Source organism: Spermophilus citellus, assembly GCF_964194105.1.
Source record: "Spermophilus citellus genome assembly, chromosome: 1".
NCBI lineage: Eukaryota > Metazoa > Chordata > Mammalia > Rodentia > Sciuridae > Spermophilus > Spermophilus citellus.
Genome location: NC_138182.1, coordinates 24,488,754 through 24,510,593, shown reverse-complemented (window position 1 = coordinate 24,510,593; position 21,840 = coordinate 24,488,754). Strand labels below are relative to the sequence as shown.

At 37.5% G+C, this 21,840-nt stretch overlaps 1 protein-coding gene across 1 annotated transcript in view; it reads right to left on the bottom strand.

The window, feature by feature from the left end:
* Window positions 1-3,863: 3,863 nt before the first annotated feature.
* The window catches only part of LOC308651217 (protein POLR1D), a 39,001-nt gene continuing 21,024 nt past the window's right edge, over window positions 3,864-21,840 (bottom strand). Inside the window, exons 2-3 of the mRNA XM_081298169.1 lie at window positions 17,726-17,800; window positions 3,864-4,542 (exon numbers count right to left, since the gene is read on the bottom strand). Of these exons, the coding sequence (XP_081154295.1) occupies window positions 4,275-4,542; window positions 17,726-17,800 (343 nt within the window). The 3' untranslated portion in view covers window positions 3,864-4,274. The remainder of the gene's footprint in view (window positions 4,543-17,725; window positions 17,801-21,840) is intronic.

The following is a 21,840-nucleotide window of genomic DNA, read 5'->3' as shown; positions in this document are numbered from 1 at the left end:
TGATGAATTCAAGCAGGTAGAAAAAACTTCGGAAAACTCATGGGATACTTTCCCAAGAAAAAGTGCTTTTTGCCCTACTCATTGAAGGGTTACATCTGATTAGAAAATGAGTGAATTCAGACAGACTTGTCAACTGGATAGTTCTCCAAAATGTTTTCTAACCCTATACAAAAGAAATTTTCAGGGCATGTTGTTGTGTGCCAGCTATTGGGGAGGCCAAGACAGGAGGATCACACATTCAAAGGCAGTCTAGGCAATTTAGCAAGACCCTGTCTGAAAATAAAAAAGTGAAAAGGGCTGGGGATGTTGCTCAATGGTAAAGAGCTACTGGGTTAAATCTCTAGGAAAGAAAGAAAGAAAAGTGTGGGTTGGGGTAGGTGCGTGTGATTTCCACTTGTAAGGGTGACTTCTGTTGATTAGCTCTTAAAATAGAAAGGATATTAACTTAAGTCTCTGGTTTTGGGGGACTGACTCATTTCCCTTAGCATGATTTTCTCCAGCTCTATCCATTTACCTGCAAATGCCATAATTTCATTCTTCTTTAAGGCTGAGTAATATTCCATTGGGTATATATACAACATTTTCTTTGTCCATTCATCTGTTGAAGGCCATAGGTTGGTTCCATAGTTTGTCTATTGTGAATTGAGCTGCTATAAAAATTGATGTGGCTGCATCACTGTAGTAAAGAAAGGAAACTAAGAGCTCTCTTTGCCTTTGTATTTGATCTGTTTTAGCAGTGATGTTATTTTGTTAATTGATATTTAAATAGGCTCAGGAAACAATATATGAGAACTTCGTGTGTGTGTGTGTGTGTGTGTGTGTGTGTGTTTTAAAGTACTGGGGGGATTGAACTCTACCTATGAGCCCTTTTAATTTTTTGAGATAGAAACTAAGTTACTGAGGCTGGTCTTGAACTTGGGATCCTTCTACCTTAGCTTCTAGAGTAGCTGGGACTACAGGTGGGTGTCACTGCACCTGGCTTAGTACTTCGTTTTTTTATCCTTCTAAAGAGAATATCTAGAAAGGGAGCAAAGATTAGCCTCAAATGTGAAACACTTAAAGATTTGTCAAGGGCTGGGGATGTGGCTCAAGCGGTAGTGCGCTCGCCTGGCATGCGTGCGGCCCCGGTTCGATCCTCAGCACCACATACCAACAAAGATGTTGTGTCCGCCGAGAACTAAAAATATATATTAAAAATTCTCTCTCTCTCTCTCTCCTCTCTCACTCTCTCTTTAAAAAAAAGAAAAAGAAAAAAAGATAAAGATTTGTCAAAAAGCCAGCCTTGGTCTATGGAGCAGCTCAGTGGTAGCATGTATGAAGCCAGAACTGGAAAAAAAAAAAAATAGTGGCAATCACCTGGGATAAACCTCTGCCTCTTGGCCTACTCCATGTTACAATAGTCCCAAAGTAGGATAAAATTAAGCCCATTTAAAGTTCTTCTCAAAAGGATAAATTTGTTTTAAAGATTACCGTGATCCCAAAATAGAAAGAGATATAAGGCAAAACTAAATAAGGGAGTGCGTGAATTATAAAGTTGTGAAAGGGTTTTAAAAAGAAATAGAATTTGTAAATGATTTTGTATGTGATTGAGTCAACAAATTATTTATGGATCTTTAAAAAATTTTTATTAGTTATTGATGGACCTTTATGTATTTGTTTATATGTGGTGCTGAGAATCGAACCCAGGACCTCACATATGCTAGGCAAGCGCTCTACCACTGAGCCACAACCCCAGCCCTTATGGGTTGTTTTTTTAGAGGCTAAAACAGATACCCAAGATACATTAGTGTTATAAAAATTGTTTCTTGGTTTAAAGTGCACATAATAGAAACTGAATATATTTTTGCCCTGGTTAATTCCATTTTATATTTTCCTTGTAAAACTTTTTAAATGTTGTCTGTTAGTGTTTCACAAGAGTTCAATTTCTTTCTTTTAGTTGTAGATGGACACAATGCTTTTTATTTATTTTTATGTTGAAGACCAAACTCCGTGTCTCATACATGCTATGCAAGTACTCAACTACTGAGCCACAACCCCAGCCCCCAAAGTTTGATTTCTAACAGAATAACCTCAGTTAACCATCACCTATAGGACAGGATATGATGCTGATTACCATTACCAATACTGACCCCAATTAAATGAAAGGGACACATTAAAATTATAACCCACTACTCTTACTGCAAAACTGGTGGAACTGGCTGTCTGTGTTCAACAACCAAGATTTGGAGACCCAAGTCAAGGAAAATAAAAGGGCTAAGAAAAAATAGCCAATATTTTGGCTTTTACCCTTCAGGGTCATCCTGGACCCAGGGAATGATGGGACCCCTCTCTAAGGGCCCTGCAGCTCTGGTGAGTCATGAGTTCTTTTGATAAGGAAATTATGAGGACCCTAGAGAACTGGAAGCCAACCAATACACATTTTACAAAGAGAAGGGTCATTGGAGAAGCCACTGTAGTTTGCAAGACCCTGACCCATCCTGACAGATGATACAACTGGTAAAGAAAAAGACTCAAGGATCCAGAGGCTTCTCTTAAGTTCCTAAAAGTAACCCCTGAAGAGTCTCAGCCAACCTTAATAGTAGGAGGGAAAGAGGTTAAGGTTTGGCCAACATAGGGGTTATTTATAAGGTCTTTAACACTCAACAGGGAAGTATAACCAAAGACTAATGTACTAATATGAAAGTGGAAGAAAAGTCACAAAGAATAGTCATGCATGGGCAATTAAAAGGGAAATAACTTTTAAATCTAACTTGAGATGTGCACTTTTGACAGTCTAGAAGTTATGGAGAAAGAGTTCTTAAACAAGATTGCCTAACACTAAAGCCCTCTATCAGGCATCTTAGCTTAGACAAGGGCCTTCTATTAGGTAGAAGGAAGAAAATAACTTTTTTTAGTCATCCTTACTGATTTACAAAGAGAATCCCCTACATGATTTAGTTGGGTATCTTCAGACTTTGACTCCCCTTTTTATTCTGCTTTATAATTTATTATGATAATTCTACTTCTAAGCTTAAATATTTAACTCTTTTCACTTATATGCTTCAGTGACTGTTTAAAAGTTTTCACTGGGCCAAGAAACCTGCAAAGTCAGATTGGCTGATGTACTAGTTCCCTCAAGATTGAGGAATGGACATTTGCCTGCAAATATCCAGTCGGTTGCTAAAAACAGGAGTCAAGACTTGGCATCTCTGCCTCCATTTTGAATCCATCCAATCCTAAGATAATGATGGACAGACCACACCTGATCAAGAGCACCTGCTCTGGCAACTGTGAAACCTTCCAGCCATGCAAATCCCCAAGCTTTGCCCTTACAGCACCCCCCACCTTTTTTGTGTGTGTGGGAGGTGTACTGGGGATTGAACTCAGGGGCACTTGACCACTGAGCCACATCTCCAGCTCTGTCTAGTATTTTATTTAGAGATAGGGTCTCACTGAGTTACTTAGCACTTTGATTTTGCTGAGGCTGGTTTTGAACTCCTGATTCTCTTGCCTTAGCTTTCCAAGCTGCTGGGATTACAAATGTGCACCACCACATCTGGCTTATCCCCTTTTCTATAAAATCTCAAAGTCATTGACACCCTCTCAAGGACAGGGCCCAGGATATGAGTCCCCTTGGCTTCCCGGTGTAGCCACACTGATTCAAGTTCCTTTCATGCTTTTGACCATGACCTTTTTTTTTGGGGGGGGGGGGGGGCGGTGAGCAGCCAGACCTGATTTGCTGGATTCCCAGAGTCAGGCCTCTGGTGACAATCACTAAATTTCATGGTAAGTTTCCAGCCCTTGGAGGGCTATACGTTTTTATGATATAAAATATGGTCAGATGACTTCTAAAATTTGAATTTGACATCCATAAAAGTAAAGCATTGGATTTATAAGTATTTTATTTTTGAGAAATTTTGAGAAATGACCAAAAGTGCAGCACATCAAAAAACTGGGACTAGTTTTAACAATCTGAAAACTTTAAATTCTAGATTTACAGGTTTTGAAACTAACTTCCAAACAAAATAGGATAAAAGTAACACAATGCATACTACACTGCCAAAGCAGCCCACACATGCCAAGACATCTTCAGAGCAAGTCCCTTTGTAATTATTCCTTGATGAGTCTTAAGGTCATTTTTCATCTGCCACCAACAGCCACCTTTAAAAACAACAAAGGACCTACTGGGAAGATGGCTCTTAGGCATCTGCCCTGCCGGCTCACCTGTCCTCGCACACCCCAGTCCCAGGGCAGTGCGGGCTCAGCTGGCGTGGGCCGGCCCCTCCCGCTCAGCCTCACCGCCTGCTGGGCCGCGGGTCACACTTGTCCCGGGTGCCCCGCTTTCTTGGGGGGGAGTACCCCACCGAGCCTCGAGTGTGCAAGCTGTGCTTGTAGGGATGGCTTCTGTGCTTCTTCGGGTTTGCTTCTTTCTGGTCCTGGCTTTTCGCAGGTTCCTTATTGCCTTCTTTTTGTTCATGCTCTTGCTCTTTATGGGAAGGCAATGTGTTCTTGATTGTGTTGATTAAGAATCTTTTATTTGTGCCAGCAAGAGGACACTTCATCCTGTGGGGTGGGATGGGGAGGAGGATGAGAAAAGGGAAACCATCATAAATAAGAACTGACTTTCAAGCTGAACCCACTATCATGATTAGTACCAAAGAACTGTGCTTTACAGAATCAAGTTCCTGAGTTTGTTCAGCTTTCCTTGCATGCCACCTAGTGTAAACTCCGAGTACAGGGGAAAGTAAAGACTTAGAATTCCTGAGGCAATCTGACTGGACAGGGTGCACCCTCTCGACCTTTTGTCCTGGGACTAAATTTCTTATGAAATTTTATGTACAGGTATTAACAACAATGCAAATTAGTAGAATCATTTAATATTTTCTCCATAAAAATGCCTGATTTGATTATAGTCTCTTTCCAGTTAAATTTATTGTTTTTTATTATCAAAGAATGAAAATGAAAACCAAGTACATTCTGGTATATCTTAAATACAGGAGTCAAATGACCTCTAGAAAGAAAAAAAAAAATGCACAGGGCCCTTAACTATGTAATAATCTCTCAAAAAGTTTCTGCATGGAAGTAGCTTCATGATTCAAGTTCACCTGGGTAAGAGACTGTAAATAATTAAATTGCCAATTTATATGCTTAGATATTTACTACAGTACTTATTTCGTATTTTTTTTCAGGTGTAATTATACATTTATTTGGAAAAGAAAACCCCAAATAAAAGAAAACCTGCATATTTCTCTTGGCCGTGACCAGTCTGCCATATGATGGGCTATTTTAGGACAATGCTGGTCCCTAAAAATCATGTTATTCAGGGTGACTGGTATTAAACAAAAATGAATAATATCCATCTTTCTATAAAACTTTAATTCACACAACACAGACAGTCTCTGACTTACTCTGGTTTCAATTCTTTTAAAAATTTTATTATTTTTATTTACAGCGGAATGCACTGTAATTCTTTTTTTTTTTTTAAAGAGAGTGAGAGAGGAGAGAGAGAGAGAGAGAGAGAGAGAGAATTTTTAATATTTATTTTTTAGTTCTCGGTGGACACAACATCTTTGTTGGTATGTGGTGCTGAGGATCGAACCCGGGCCGCACGCATGCCAGGCGAGCGCGCTACCGCTTGAGCCACATCCCCAGCCCTGTAATTCTTATTCCATATATAGAGCACATTTTTTCATATCTCTGGTTGTGTACAAAGTATATTCACACCAATTTGTATCTTCATACATGTACTTTGGATAATGATGACCATCACATTCCACCATCATTTATAACCCTCTGCCCTATCTAGAGTTTGTCTATTCCTCCCATGCTCCCACTCTCTACCCACTATGAGTCAGCCTCCTTATGTCAGAGAAAACATTCGGCATTTATTTTTTGGGATTGGCTAACTTTACTTGCATTATCTTCTCCAACTCCATCCATTTACCTACAAATGTCATGATTTTATTCTCTTTTATTGCTGAGTAATACTCCACTGTGTATGTATGCCACATATTTTTTTATCCAGTCATCTATTGAAGGGCATCTAGGCTGGTTCCACTGTTTAGCTATTGTGAACTGAATAACCCAATCGGTAAATGGGCCAAGGACCTGAACAGACACTTTTCAGAAGATGATATACAATCAATCAACAAATACATGAAAAAATGTTCATCATCGCTAGCAATTAGAGAAATGCAAACCCAATTCTCACTCCAGTCAGAATGGCAGATATTATGAATACAAACAACAATAAGTGTTGGCAAGGATGTGGGGGAAAATATGCAATGCAAATTGGTGCAGCCAATCTGGAAAGCAGTATGGAGATTTCTTAGAAAATTGGGAATGGAACCATCATTTGACCCAGCTATCCCTCTCCTCCATCAATACCTAAAGGACTTAAAAACAGCATATTGTAGGGACACAGCCACATCAATATTTATAGCAGCACAATTCACAATAGCTAAATTCTGGTTTCAATTCTAATTTTTCAACTTCAAGAGGTTCAAAGGCACCAGGTGTGGTAGCACACTTATAAACCAGCAGCTTGGGAGGCTAAGGCAGGAGGATGGCAAGTTAAAAGCCAGCCTCAGCGACTTAGCAATGCCCTAAGCAACTTAGTGAGACCCTATCTCAAAATAAAAAATAAAAAAAGGCTGGGGAGGTGGCTTAGTGGTTAAAGAGCCCCTTGATTCAATCCCTAGTATTAAAAAAAAAAAGTACAAAAGCAATACCTAGTTGAAACTACACTTAAAATTCTGATTCAAAATTCTTTATAATAACTTTATTATAGTATAAGTTTTATATAGTTGTAGGCCAATGAAAGTGTTCTGAGCACATTTAAGGTAGGCTAGGCTAATCTATGATTTTCTATAGGCTAAGTGTATTAAATGCATTTTTGATTTATGATATTTTCTTTCTTTTTTTTTTTTGTATTTTCAACTTGTGATTTTTTTCTTTCTTTGTGGTGCTACAGATTAAACTCAGGGGTGCTCTACCACTGAACTACATCTCTTGGCCTTTTTAAAATTCTAAGATAGGTCTCACTAAATTTCTCAGGCCGGTCTTAAACTTGTGATCCTCCTGCCTTAGCCTCCTTAGTCACTAGGATTATGAGTGTGTGCCACCATGCTCAGTTATGATGGGTTTTATGAGGTTGTATCCCTATTGTAAGTCAACAAACAGTTGTATGTAAAAAATCAGTCCAATAGTACTCCATTACAGTAACTGTGTAGTATAGTATTGCAGAAATGAAAGAGGCCGGTTATTAGCCTGGCCTCAGAGGTCAGATCACCTCAGGCAACCAGAATGACATTGAATCTGGAAGTAAAAGGAAGAAGGCAGAAAAAATAGAAAATAAAATAATCCATGCTGCAAATAAGTAGCTCTTAAGCCTAGAAGGACAGAGAAAACACTTGAGAAAAGCAAAAGTTATTCTCTGTGAGATATGCCTGAGCAATGCTCAGGCTAGGAAGTGACTAGTGAATGAAGTAAAATAAGGAAGGAAAAAAACTTGAGAAAAAAGGAAGCTGGAGGAGTATAGTAGAAGCAGTGGCAACATTTAGAGGTGGTAACAGTATTTAAGTTTAGGAGCCTCAGAATGAGAAGAGGAGCAAAGAAGAAAGGCAGGAACAAGGGCAAAGAAACACAGTTCTGCAAAAATCTGGAGAGTATAAAACTACTGGAACTCCCTGCCCTATTGGGGTAAACTTCCAGAAAAAGTGCACCATCATTACACTCCCCTAATAGTTCCAAGATAAAGCCCATTGATTCATCCTAGAGGCACATCAGCACTGGAACACTGCTGAGCATGGGGAGGGCATGTGATAAGAGGGTGGGATGAGTTCTTCCTGGCCTTATGGAATGTCACTGAATCTAGGCACTGCTTTGCTGAAGATACTCAAGCCACTGCAGTTACAAATTCAGCAATGACTCAGAATTCTGAGTACCATGCACCAGCATGTTCCTAAACGGTGTGCCACTGACAACCTAAAGAAAAAACCACCCTTCGAACACATGTGGAAAGTATTCTGGATGGGTGGTCTGCTGCTTACCATAGGAGCAGAATCATTTTTGTGAAAAAAATCAACCACATCTGTCTCTTGGATATGTAAGCCTAGAAATAGTTAGAAAATAGACCCACTACAGAAGAATTCTGGGTTAATTTCTGGAGTGGCCATCTCAGTACTGGTAATTATTCAGTGCTGATCAATTATTCTCTGGATTTAAAAAATGAGGAAAGGTGAACTATTTCCAGATGGGACAACAGGACCTCAAAACAAAATCTTATGGTAATTGCTGATGAAATCCACTAGATTCTGTGACTTTCAGTGTCAGATCATCTTTAAAACCATATGCTTATTGGAGGTTTGCCAAGCTTAGCTACAGAACTGCAGTGTTCATAGTATTATCCACTGACCCAATATACTGACCACAAGACTGGTTTTGAGAATGAGTTGTTTTTCTAGAATAATTCCACAAGAAAACTAGCATTTACATCTCCTTTTAACATCAAAGATGTAATTTTAAAAAGTTTGACACACAAATATTGCATGTAATTGGGGTACAGTGATACTTTGATACATGTATCAACCACTGTATACAAAATCTAAATATCAAATCAGAATATTAGCTTATCTATCACCTCAAGCACTTATTATTTCTCTGTTGTAGAATTATTCAAAATCTTCTCTTCCAGCTCTTTTGAAATATATAATAAATTACCAACTACAGCCACCCTAGTATATAGACAATTAGACTTTGTTTACCCTATCTAACTGTATTTTTTTTTAAACCTATTAACTGACCTCTCTTATTATCCACAACTTCCCTTCCCAGCCTTTGGGAGCCACTATTCTACACTCTACTTCTGAGGTCAACACTTTTAGCTTCCACATATGACTATGAACTTGTGGCATCTATCTGTGCCTGGCTGATTTCATTTAACATGATGTCTCAGGGCTCTTCTATGTTGCTACAAATAACTGGACTTTATTCTTTTTTCATTATTTTTTAATGGCAGAATAGCATCCCATTGTGTGTAAGCATGAAATTTTTTAAATCCATTCATCAAAAGATAGACACTTAGGTTGATTCCGTATCTTATGCCACTATAAACATGGTAGTGCAGATGTCTCTTTGACCACTGACTTTTTTTCTTTTGAATATATACACAGTAGTGGGATTGCTGGATCATGTGGTAGTTTATATTTTTAATTTTTTGAGGAACTTCCATTTATTTCCCATAATGGGTGTACTAATTTTTATTCCCATCAACAATGAATAACAGTTCTCCTTCAAAGATGCAAATCGTGTGTGTGTGTGTGTGTGTGAGAGACACACACACACACACACACACACACACACACACACACACTAAGGATTTAACCCAGGGGCACTCTCTCGCTGATCTGCATCTCCAGACCTTTATTATTTTTAAAATTTGGGGATAGCACATCACCAAGTTGCTGAGGCTGGCTTCAAACTTGTGAGCCTCTTGCCTTAGCCTCCTGAGTTGCTGGGACAGGTGTAGGTCATGGGCCTGGCCAAAGATGCAATTTTTAATGTTTGTTATGCCTGAAATTCCATTCAAGGTGAAAATCCAAGGATGGCTTAGAGAGACTTGGCTTACTTGGGGTGAGATTTTTAAGTCAGACCTCTCCTAAACATGCCAATATACATTTTAGAAATAATACTCTCTTAATAAATAAGACAGGGCAATGAGAGAGGGGAGTAGTGGCAAGCCAATGGAAAAGTACATATAAGAAATAAATTTGTTAAGAAATTATATTTGGTGAATCCCAAAGTCATTTCTAACACTAAGAAATCATACTACATGGCCCAATGACTGAGCACACACATTCTAGAATCATACTATCTATCAGACTGAACATTAGGCATGTTATGTAATCCCATCTTGCCTCTTAGCTGCTAAATGGGGGATATTAATAATGACTATCTTAAAAGGACTGCATGCAGATCAAAATGAATGAGAACACATGGAGTGCTTAGAACAATGCCTGACACATAACAGTTAATTTTAGCTTTGGCTCATAGCTTAATTTTACTGTTTAATCAGCTGTGTGACCATGGACAAGTTACTTACCTCCTCTCTGCTTTGGTTTTCCCCATCTGTAAAATGGAACAATAGGAGTATCTACCTTAAAGTTACTGTGAGGATTTAATGCTATAATTCATAAAGCATTTAGCATAGTGGCTGGAATATAGCCAAACTTCATTAAATTTCAAGTTAACTGTGATAATAAGTTAATCAAGAACACAGCAGAGCTGGGTGTGGTGACACACATAATCCCAGTGACTAGGAAGGCTAAAACAGGAGAATTTCAAGGCCAGTCTCAGCAATTTAGCAAGACCCTGTTCCAAAATAAAAAATATATAGGGCTAGGGACATAGCTCTGTGATAAAATGTCCTTGGAAAACACACATACATAGCCAAGTATCTGATGTTTCTTAATGAAAAGGAAAAAAACCCAAAAAACAAAAGAAAAAAACCCTTAAGTTATCATTAAAAGCTAATGAGACATTTCATGGAAGTTTTCATAATGACTGTTAAAATTCAAAAGTTTTGGTACTTAGAATGGTTAGGCTTCCATACTGAAAGTTTCATTTTCTAGGCTATCTCAATTCTCCATTGGTACTAGAGTCAATGGGCTACTAGATACTACCTCTGAGCTTTATAACTTGCATTTCCACATGTTTTGCAAACTTTCTAGGACTATTGTCCTCAGATGTAAACTAAAGGTTGAAGTAGTAGGTGAGCTCTAGTGTCCCTCCTAGTTTTAAGGGTCTCTGCTATAGGTGTACCCGCTACAGAACAGGATCCCCTTCATTCTTCACATTAGGAAATTACTTCATTTCCTGTATTTGTCCTCTTTTACCTCTTATTGCCATTTTCTCCCTGAATTTGAGATAACAAGAAAGATGGTATAAGACAATAAACCATCATGCCTTTTCCATATCACCTTTGAACCTTATAAGATGAGCACAGGCCACGACTATTAGATGTGTTGGCACCAAGTCTGTGACTGTGCTTGAGAAGGGGTGAGGGACCAAGGAGACTATAGGGCAGAGCAGCTGCCAACTTATCTGTCTGCAGCCCATCCTAACCAATTGACTTTCTCATAGTGGCTAGTTATTTTTATTTTTGGTTTGTTTTGGTTCCAGAAAGTTATACTAGCTCATATGGAAAGTGCCAGATTTACGGCGTTAACAATATAAATGGATATAAAACCTAAATATTATAAGACTGGTTACTGCTATAGAAAGGATCTATGACACACAGCCAGAATTAAGGTTTAGAGTTCTATCTATGTTAAGCTTTATTTTTATTAAAAAAATATTTTTGGTACCAGGGATTGAACCCAGGGGCACTTGACCACTGAGCCACATCCCCAGCCCTTTTTATTTTTTAATTTTGAGACAGGGTCTTGCTAAGTGGCTGAAGGCCTCACTAAGTTGCTGAGGCTGGTTCGGAACTTGTAATCCTCCTGCCTAAATCTCTCGAGCTACTAGGATTGTAGGCATGCACCATTACACCACCTCACAAACTTTGTTTTTTAAAAATTTATTACCTATAGCTGGGTATGGTAGAACATGCCTGTAGTCCCAGAAACCTGGGAATTTGAGGCAGGAGAATTTAAAATTTGAGTCCAGCCTGGGCAAAGTGAAACCCTGCCCAATAAAACATTAAAATGGGGTAGGAATGTGGCTCAGTGGTAGTGCACCCCTGAGTTTAACTTCTAGTACTGGGGGTATTTATTTAGACAGGATCTCCTATGTTGCCAAAGCTGGTCTCAAACTTGTGTGCTCAAGTGATCCTCCTGCTTCAGCCTCTTAAGTAGCTGATACTGGGCATAAGCCACTGTACTTGGCTTATGTTTAAACAATTCCCTTGAAGGTCAAATGTGTCATCCCAGAAGTTGTGATGGAGGGTCTCACATGCTATAGGAGAGGAGAATTTCTAGAAAGTCTGCCATTAGAGACCAAGATGGATTAGGGCTAGAATTATAAGCTTTTCCCTTTTTTTTTTTTTTTTTGAGTGGATACACCATATACGATCTTTTGCAAAAATAAGGCACTTGCTCTCTGTTGTTATCATACTCAACTTATGAAAAACAAAATCTGGGACGCTATAACATGAACTCAGCTGCTCTGGCAAAAGGATCACAAGTTTAAGGTCAGTTTGGGTAAATGGAATGAAATAAAAAGGGCTGGGTCTATAGTTCAGTGGTAGAGTACCCTGGAGTTCAATCTCCAGTATTGCGAAAACAAACAAACACTTAAGAAATAAAGTAAGCTATAAAGAGGGCTGGGGTTGTGGCTCAGTGGTAGAGTGCTCGCCTAGCATGCTTGAGGCACTGAGTTTGATCTTCAGCACCACATAAATGTAAATAAAGATATTGTGTCCACTTAAAACTAAAAAATAAATATTTAAAAAAATAAGCTATAAAGAAATCTAGAGGACAGAAAGTGGAAAATAAAAGGCAATTTTTTTATTTTAATATTTTTTGGTCTCCCATTGAAGAATGGAGGTAGTATCTATCTTTCTACAGATTTAGACCTGCTACTTTTGGCTTCTAAAATAGCTTTATAAATATGATTAACTAAATAGTGATATATAATCACTAGCCATTGGATTTTAGGTAGAATAATAACAATGATGATATATACTTAGAAAGCAATCACTGTGCTAGTACATTACCGATGTTACTTCGTTTAATCTCTATACCAGCATCTACTTTATAGACCTGGCAACACTAGTCTGGCTAGGGCAGAAGGAACAGGACAGAGGAAGGCTCATTGCTGTCTAAGCAGATGGCTGATTAACAGAGCAGCCAGGGAAGCAACTACAGGAAAGTATATGACACAGGATCAGAAAAGGATGGCTAGTCTCAGAAGGGCAGAAAGTCACAGACATGGTTAAGGACAAGGATGAATACTTGACTCAACATACTTGACTTTGAGGTGAGTGAAATATAATAGGCATTGGGAAATTATGATTCATAAAAATTAGTTTTTTTCTTTTGCAGTGGTAGAGATCAGATCCAAGCCTCATGTATGCTAGGTAAGCACTCTACCACTGAGTTACATTCTAAGCCTCATAAAAATTTTTATGGAGTTTGGTGTAGTGGTACAAGCCTGTAATCCCAGTGATTTGGGAGGCTGAGGTAGGAATGAAAGTTTGAGGCCAACTGCAGCAATTTAGTGAGGCTCTAAGCAAATTAGTGAAACCCTGTCTCAAAATAAAAAATAAAAAAGGGCTGGGGATGTAGCTCAGTGGCAAGTGCCTCTGGGTTAAATTTTTTTTTTTAAATGGTAGGGAAATAGATATATTGGGGTCATGGAAGCAAAATTCCATGTAATGCACTTCAATTCATTCCCTAATTCTATGGCCAAATCCATTCCCATATCAGCAAACAGCATTTCATCTAGCATGAACTATCATGGATGTAAATCTAAAATAATGCCTCTGGAAAGACTGAGGCTTTGGTCAATTACAACTCACTTTGTTGTTTAATGCTGCCACAGCTATTACAACCATCCATAGTGCTGCAGTTTACAATTTGGCAATTAAATGTCTCAGTGTGTGGCCACCTGAGAAATGCTTTTATAATATTATAATCCCCATTACTAAACTGTTAACCCTTAATTACTCTGCATACAGTAATCCACCCCTTCCCCCAAGCTCGAAGAGGGTGTTCAATGACTATCTCCAACCCTGTGCCTAAAAGTAATGTAAAATATTTGATGTGTATATTACACACACACACACACAGATAGATGCATTATGCTAGGCCCTGTAGTAAAGATAAATACCAGGCTATCATTCCAGGTTTTTTTGTTTGTTTGTTTTGTTTTTGTTTTTTGTATTGAAGGGGATTAAATCCAGGGCCTGGTGCATTTGAGGCAAGCACTCTACCAACTGAGCTATATCCCCAGCCTGAGGCTATCATTCTGTATATCTCTTCACTGCTTTTTAGAAGACTGCAGAGAGGAACAAAAGGTAGAGGAGGGTGAAATTCAGAAGCAGATATGTAAAGAGTAGTTTGCTGGTATAGACTGTGGTGAGGCTGTATTCCTTGGCCTCTAATCCCTTAGCAACACAGGTAATTTACATAGATATGTGATCTAACAGGAACACATTCAGGGCTCTCTGATTCACTTTCATAACTGGATATGGCAGGAATGTAGAAAGCAGGGGCAGTAAGCACTTGCATTTCAGAGGGTCATCAGACAATAATCCAAAGAAGAAAGCTAGTGTAGAAAAGCAACATCACAGCCTATCAGCAGAGAGCTAGCTGGGGACCTTAGCAAACATCTTTTAATAGGTTATACTTAACCCATATTAAGTATAAAGTAAAGACTTGGATTTCTCTGGCCCTGAAATACTATCAAGAGCCTCATCTATGCATAACCTGAGATGCGAGCTCAACTTTCTCTTCCAATTGATTCTAACACAGGAGCACTGTGTTGTGATCACTTCTTATTTTTCTGTATTCACAAATTGATAAAAAACCTGAATAAAATGGAATGTGAGTATTCTTCACTGTTGTCCATACCTGCATTTTAATATACTTACTGGTATGCAGTTGAGTATTTAAATTAATTTAAAAAACCGTATGTCTGGATAAAGACTGGAGAAATTATTTGCTTTCCAATAATTAAATTGAGGACAAGGCTGAGGATGTGGCTCAGTGGTAAGGTGCATGCTTTGCATGCTCAAGGGTCTGGGTTTGATCCCCAATGCCAGAGGGGGAGAAAAGTTGACGTCATCAAGTGGAAGAATAATGTAGGTTATTTCCCCTCTATCTCTAGACTGAATTTAACCAAAACAGAAAAGCATTCAAGAACGTCATTTTCCTTAAAACAACTGGCTTAAGAAAACAAGACTCATTTTCTTCAATTGAAAATAAAAGACTTTCATTATCCATCTCTCCCCTTCTACCCTCCTAGGAAATCTCTCTGGTTCTAGTGTGCTTGTACCAAAGTGAAGCTAAAGCAGATTAACCACAAGTGCATTTCTCCAATAATTTGGGGTTACATTCTCAGTTCCTAAACTCTAGACCTATTCTGAATAATTCCAACAGCTTCCTCAAAGCATTTCAATGGCAGCATGCGGTTGTTTCCTTAAAAGGTCAAATCTTAGCGTGGCTCAGGGGCACATGCCTTTAATTCAAGGGACTTATAGATCTTCGGCAGGAGGATCTCAAATTGAGATCAGCTTCAACAACTCAGTGGGACCCTAAGCAAGCATAGTAAGACCCTGTCTCAAAATAAAAAATAAAAAGTGCTGGGGATGTAATCCCCAATTCCTAAGTAAAGAGAAAAAATGGAAACAAACAACAACAAATGAAAATGAAAGGCTCATACTTTGGGACAATACTGAAAAATTACATTGGGCTGGAGATTAGCTAAAATGAATGTGACCAGACTAAAAATGGCTTTGAAGACAATGAAGTCAGGAAATTTTCTGAAATTTATGCTTATAAATCCCTTTTTGTTGACAAAAAGGAAGTAATATGGGTCAACATTTCAGCTTCCCCAAGGTCTCTGTCAACAAAGAGCCTCTAAAGATTCTTTTGCTGAAATACATCCAAAGAAGCATACAACGCCAAATGGTCTCTTTCTCTGTAAAATAAAAAGTGGTACCCCACTTGCATTTTCTTTTTTGTTTAGCAGCCTCTGTCTGGCACCTGACCAACTTTCTAAGATCTTTCTTATAGAATATCCAAAGTAAAACCATGCCACTCACTTTACTTCTATTTTAAATTGTAGGACAATTATAAAGGTTTTCTAGATGTTTAGAAAAATAAACATGGCCCACCAGTGAGCAACAGAATATCTTCTTTATGATTGGGCCAAGGTATAAGTGGCACATGCCTGTAATTCCAGTGACTTGGAAACTGAGGCAAGAGGATCACAAGTTCAAGGAAAGCCTGTGCAATTTATTGAGACTCTGATTCAAAATAAAAAAGGGCTGGGGATGCAGCTCAGTGGTAGAGCACTTGCCTAGTATGTGCAAGGTCCTGGGTTCAATCTGTAGTACCACAAACAAATCTACAAACAAACAAAAACTCCTCAAACTATCAGTCCAAGGAGGTCCACTCCATAGGGATGGGTGCTTGGACACCTGGTCAGGCTACTCCAGTGCAGAGGTACTGTCTACCTCTGGCAGAGGTGTGGATCACTCTGTATTCTATAGAGCACATTTTCGTTATTCTTTGCAGTCAACCAGGATTAGTAAATTATTTTTAGAATGTGTGCGCACTTTAGAATCACTTTTGGATATCTTTATTTTTTAAATTTTTTTTTTAGTTGTAGTTGGACACAATATCTTTATTTTATTTATTTATTTTTATGTAGTGCTGAGGATGGAACCTAGCTCCTTGCACATGCTAGGTGAGTACTCTACTGCTGAGCCCCAGCCCCAGCCCTATCACCTGGATATCTTTAGAACTCCAAAGTCCAGTCATGCCTTATAATAACTGAATGTGGGACATATGTATTAGTAGTTTTTGAAGCTCTCCAAGTGATTTAAAATATAGATAAATTTGGGAACACACAAATCCACCCACAAACTTAAATAGATGGAACCCAGGTGTTACCCCAGGACGAGTAGAATATAGGGTACATGCGCTTTATCTCGGCACCAGTAAGAAGACGTAAGCTGTGGTTGTCCTGGGTCTAGACCTCTTTTCACAGCCCATATAGCCTCCTGAGTCACTGGGATTACTGATGTGCAACACCACTCCTTGCTATGCTTCGTTATTTTTCTTGTTTTGTTACATCTGCTTGCTGAAACCTCTTAGAGCAGCAGTTCTCTAAATATGATACGTGGAACTGGGGGTCCTTCAGGTCTCACCAAGGGATCTACAAATTTATTTTCATAGTTTTGATGTTATTCACTTTCTCCCCACAGGGTTGAGGTTGACATGTGCACTAAAGATGTAAAAGCAATGAATAAAACTTATACCAAGAATCAAGACAGTGACACCGTATGGTAAATGGGAAGTACACGTAAAGCACTTCTGCTATTTGTGAAGAATGATGGTTGCATGAAAGAAAAGTACTTGTGTGACTGCTACAAAGTGAAGTAGCTGATTATCTAGACATGAGTGAGCCTGTCACTTCAAGGAAAAAGATTCATAGTACTCATTGCCAACATAAAACTGTAAGTTTTATTTTTTACTTTTGTTACTGGGGATTAAACTTGGGGTGCTTACCACTGAGCCACACACTTTATTAAGTTTGAACAAGCTCTATTTTGTATAGCAACTGCCAGTGTGAACTTTATTCTCCTTCACCAAATTGTATACAATCAAATGTTTAGAGTTAAAAATCATATTTTAAGATAACCTGTAACTTACTAAGAACTATAATTACAACAGAAATTCTTTAATGATGAACTCTGATATAATACTGCTTTTACACAGGTGCCTTTGGGCACAGTGGTTATCTTGAATCTTGGGAATTTGTGAACAAAAGGGATGATAAAACCATAATGCACATCTTCCATACACACCCTGCCGCCCACATCCAGTGGCTGGAGCTTCTCAGCATTCAGTCCTCAGCAGTGTTCTTAATCCACACTCACCTCTGGGTGATTTCCTCCACATACAACCTTGTATATTCCCGCTCTCTGTTGCAGATTCATATATGGATATTTCCTGCTAAGGCTTTTCTTGTTAATATATTTTTGAGTTTTAATAAAGATTACTCAAGAACTTACCAACCCATAGGTCCCATCGTTTCTGCTCTAGTTTTCCCACGCTTTGCCTCCTTTAGCAGTTCTTCTATTGCTTTCCTGATGGGAAAGAGGAAGAAATTTGAGATGCACTCACTCCACTAAGTTATGAAAATCAACTCATTTCTCATGTATGGGAAAGAAACTGACTTTTAAAGCATAATTGCTGGGGGAATACTTTTTTCTTTTTTAGTGGTGAACAGTTTGGAATACAAAATGAAAAAGAACCCTTTTATATGAAGTGAAAAATACTAAAAAGAAAATGAGAATAAAATAACGAATTGGAAAAAGTATTTGCAATATTAGACAATTCAATTATTTATTCTTAACATAAGAATTTTTTCTTTTTGCTACTGGGGATTTAACCCAGGGGGGCACTTTACCTTTGAGCTATATCCCAAGGCTGTTTCTAAATTTTTAGATAGGGTCTGGTTAAGTTAATGAAGTTCTCACTAAGTTGCATGTATCCTATGCTTAAAATGTTTAAATTCACTATTATTTAAGGAATCTCAATTAACCATATAATGATTAATGTTTCTGCTCATTAGTTAGTGAGGGAGTAGATAAATGAGTACTCTTTTCTCTATTAGTGGTGACAGAATATTTTGAGAACAATTTGACCACATGATAAAGAGCCTTAAGAATACTACATACCTGTTGACCTAAAATTCCACTTTATCTTAAGAAAATATTCAAGTAAGTATGAAAACTATATGTATAAGGATACTCATTAAATACCTTGTTGACAAATAAAGAACAGAAAACTTAAATATTTACTAATAAAAGATTGGTTAAATAAACCACAGAACTGCCACATTTGGAGAAGATTAGGCAGTCAGTAAAATAAACATGAAGGAATAATTAACACAGAAAAACATTCCTAAGACTATAGAGATTCCTATAATGACATTCCTTTATATATACTTTATATATAAAGCTGGTTACAAAACAGTTATGTATAGAATAATCTTATTTTAAACATATTTAAATGCATAAGAAACCATTTGGAGGAACATTGTTAAGATTACCTTGGGGTGATTTTTTGTTGTTTGCTTCTCTGTATTTTGTTTTTTCTACAATTAATATGTATTATTATGTATAACTTATACATAATAATTTGATATGTATAATTTTAAAGAGATTAAAAATAAACTCCAGAAAACATACTTACTAACCATATTCTGAGATTTAACTGTGTGTAAGATACTGTGCTATGAGTAGCAACATAGGAAGATAATCCCTACCTTAAATATTATTATGATAATAATAAAGTTAAGATAAAGAGGTATGAAGTTGGAAACAATATAGTTCAGAGACAGAACCATAAATCTAATCAGAGTTTTAAAACTGAATAATTTATATAGATTCTATATTAAAACATTTAATTATACTGTATAGTATTACTGCATACTACTTACATAATCCTGATGTGATATTAGTATTTTGTTAGTTTATACTAATTTATACTAATTTTTATCTTATCAAAGTAAAGCATGCATATAGCTTAAAAAGACAAACATTTCAAACATTTAAAAGACAACAATAAAAGATAGCAGTCTTCTACTTCATCCTTCTCTACTCACCCCACCAATTTTTTTCTCTTTTAAACTATTCACCATCCTTTTAATAAAACACATCTGCTTCTTTTTGTATAACTCACATTAAAAAAAAATTCTTATTAGTACTGACATCTTTAAAAAAAGGTCTTTTCAGTTAATTCAGCAACTCAACAGTTTATGATCTCTCCTGGGAAGGCCACTTCCTGGGTCACTGAGGAACTGAAGCACTTGCTTATCTACCAACATGTACATCTTCTTACCCTGAACTTGCTCAATCAGATAAAGTTTCACAGCCCAGTCTTAGGATATCACAAATAAGAAGTCATCTGATTATTCTCCTCCTTCCAGCTCTTTAAAATAATATAGCCTACTGATATGATCTGGCAACTTTGTCTATTATAATTGCTTATGAAAATCTATCTGATCTAGCTTCAAAAGAGAGATCCTTAAAGGGTACAACTATTCTAAAGACAATTCTCCACTTTCCATTCACTAGTGTGATAGTTTCTAAATAAAAGCGGATCATCAATCATTCTTAGCTCCATCCATATGCTCTTGTCATTACCACAGAAATGGTAAAAAATCTTCACTGGAAAAAAATAATTTGAGAAGTTCCCTGTTTATGAACAATATATATAAATTACAATAAACTGGAATGCATTTTCTGATAAAAGCTGTGTGCCTGGCTTTCTTGTACAGACTGCAAAAGCTTATTTGAGTCAGAATAAAGTTGAAATGCAGTACATCACAGAAAGAGTCTTACAGAAACCTTGAAGGCATGTTCTGGGTTCATTTAAGAATTCTGATTCTTCTTAATTTCAGTTTCACTTAAAATAATCTCCAGCACGGTTATTAACTTTACCTGGTATGATTAAGGGTGCCTTCTGATTTATAAATACAAAGAGAAAAGAAGGTGTATGTATGAGAAAGACTGCCTGAGGTGAAAGGAATTCAGGGATGAAAGATCATACAAGGAAGGGCAAGGAATGGGACAGGCATTCAGTCAGCTGGTCGTCTCACTGATAAAGACGGCTTAGTTGCAGTCCATAACAGAGGCTGGATGCAGGATACCACTCCTGTGGTTGTACTGTTAGGTGTCTTTAACTGGTTTAACAACTGATGTTGATATAGAGCTTTCAGTTTACAAAATGCTTTCCTATCTGAATATGGTGATATAGGAATTACCACCAGCTTACAGATGAGGAAAATGATACTCAGAAACATTGACTACTTCGCCCAAAGTAGTACTGCTAATGATGAGTGAGGAGGAGGAGGAGGAACAAAGCAAATGAAACTCCATCCAGGTTTTTGTCTGTGTATCCTCTGATCTTTCATTAAATTATCTCCTCCACAGACATTTGTGCAGCAAATCCTAGAGAAATTTTCTATCATGAAGAGGCAAAAATTAAAAAAAAAAAAAGAAAGAAAAGCTGTCACTTCTTCTATGTATAAAGAAAGTAGGAACAGGCCGATACTAGAGAGGCGGAAGGAATGAAAGAGGATTGCTCACTATTTTATCCTAAGAATGTTGAGCATTCCCTACTTCCCACCCAAAATTCTCCAGCATAAACTTCTGCAGGGCCTTTCTTCCAAATGGGAGAATAACATTTCTCATAATTATGTATTCTGACCCTGAAACATCATCACCTTCCAAACTAAGGGGGAAAAAAATCAGGTAGTTTTTCTACTGCTATGGCCTCTGGAACTCTTGCTAATGAATTCCTGAGTGAGGATATAGTAAATCTTGTTCTACTGCTCATAATTCAGAGGCTAACCACACGAATTATCAAAGATCATGGAACATCAATGTGTGTGGACCAAGACAGTTTTTACTGAGATGTTGAAATAAAAGTGTAAGCTGCAGTTAAAATACAGGAAAGAAACAGAAGAATATATAAGAACTAAATATAGAACTTAAACAATTAAAAAACTACTGAGGCATAAATTCTCCAAACACTCATTTTTATACTTACTTGAAATATCTTAGAAATTTCTTTGTAAAACAAACCCACTATATTAGAATGTTAAGTTCCACAAAATGAAGACCAGTAGAGCTGGGTCTCCCAAACTGGTATAGCAGTTTTCTGGGCACGGAAACAAACTATAATCAATTTTCAATGATCCACGAGTGTATCATCTACATCCAACTTTCCATTCTAGCTCAGCTTGCTCAGGACTGTCTATGCATTCCATCAGCCAGCTGGTACATGCTTAAGGAATGTCAACTGATCATAATAACAGCTTAAATAAAAAGCCAAGTGGGAATGCAAATCTGGTGCAAAATCATCTTAAAATCCAAAGTCAAACAAATTAGTTTTGAGCTATCTGGGTCTGTGTTTCCTTTTACTCACACAAATCAACTGAGAGCTATAACTATTCTAGTCTCTAGAAAGGATACCAAGAAATTGAAGGCAATTAAAATGAAGCACCAGAAATGGAAAGGCAAATTAAATAAACAATTTAGGAAAATGAAAAGTTTAAAAGAATAAATTCAGGAGTCAAATCTTAAGTGACTGCTTAAAAATGAGGAGGGGGGGTGAA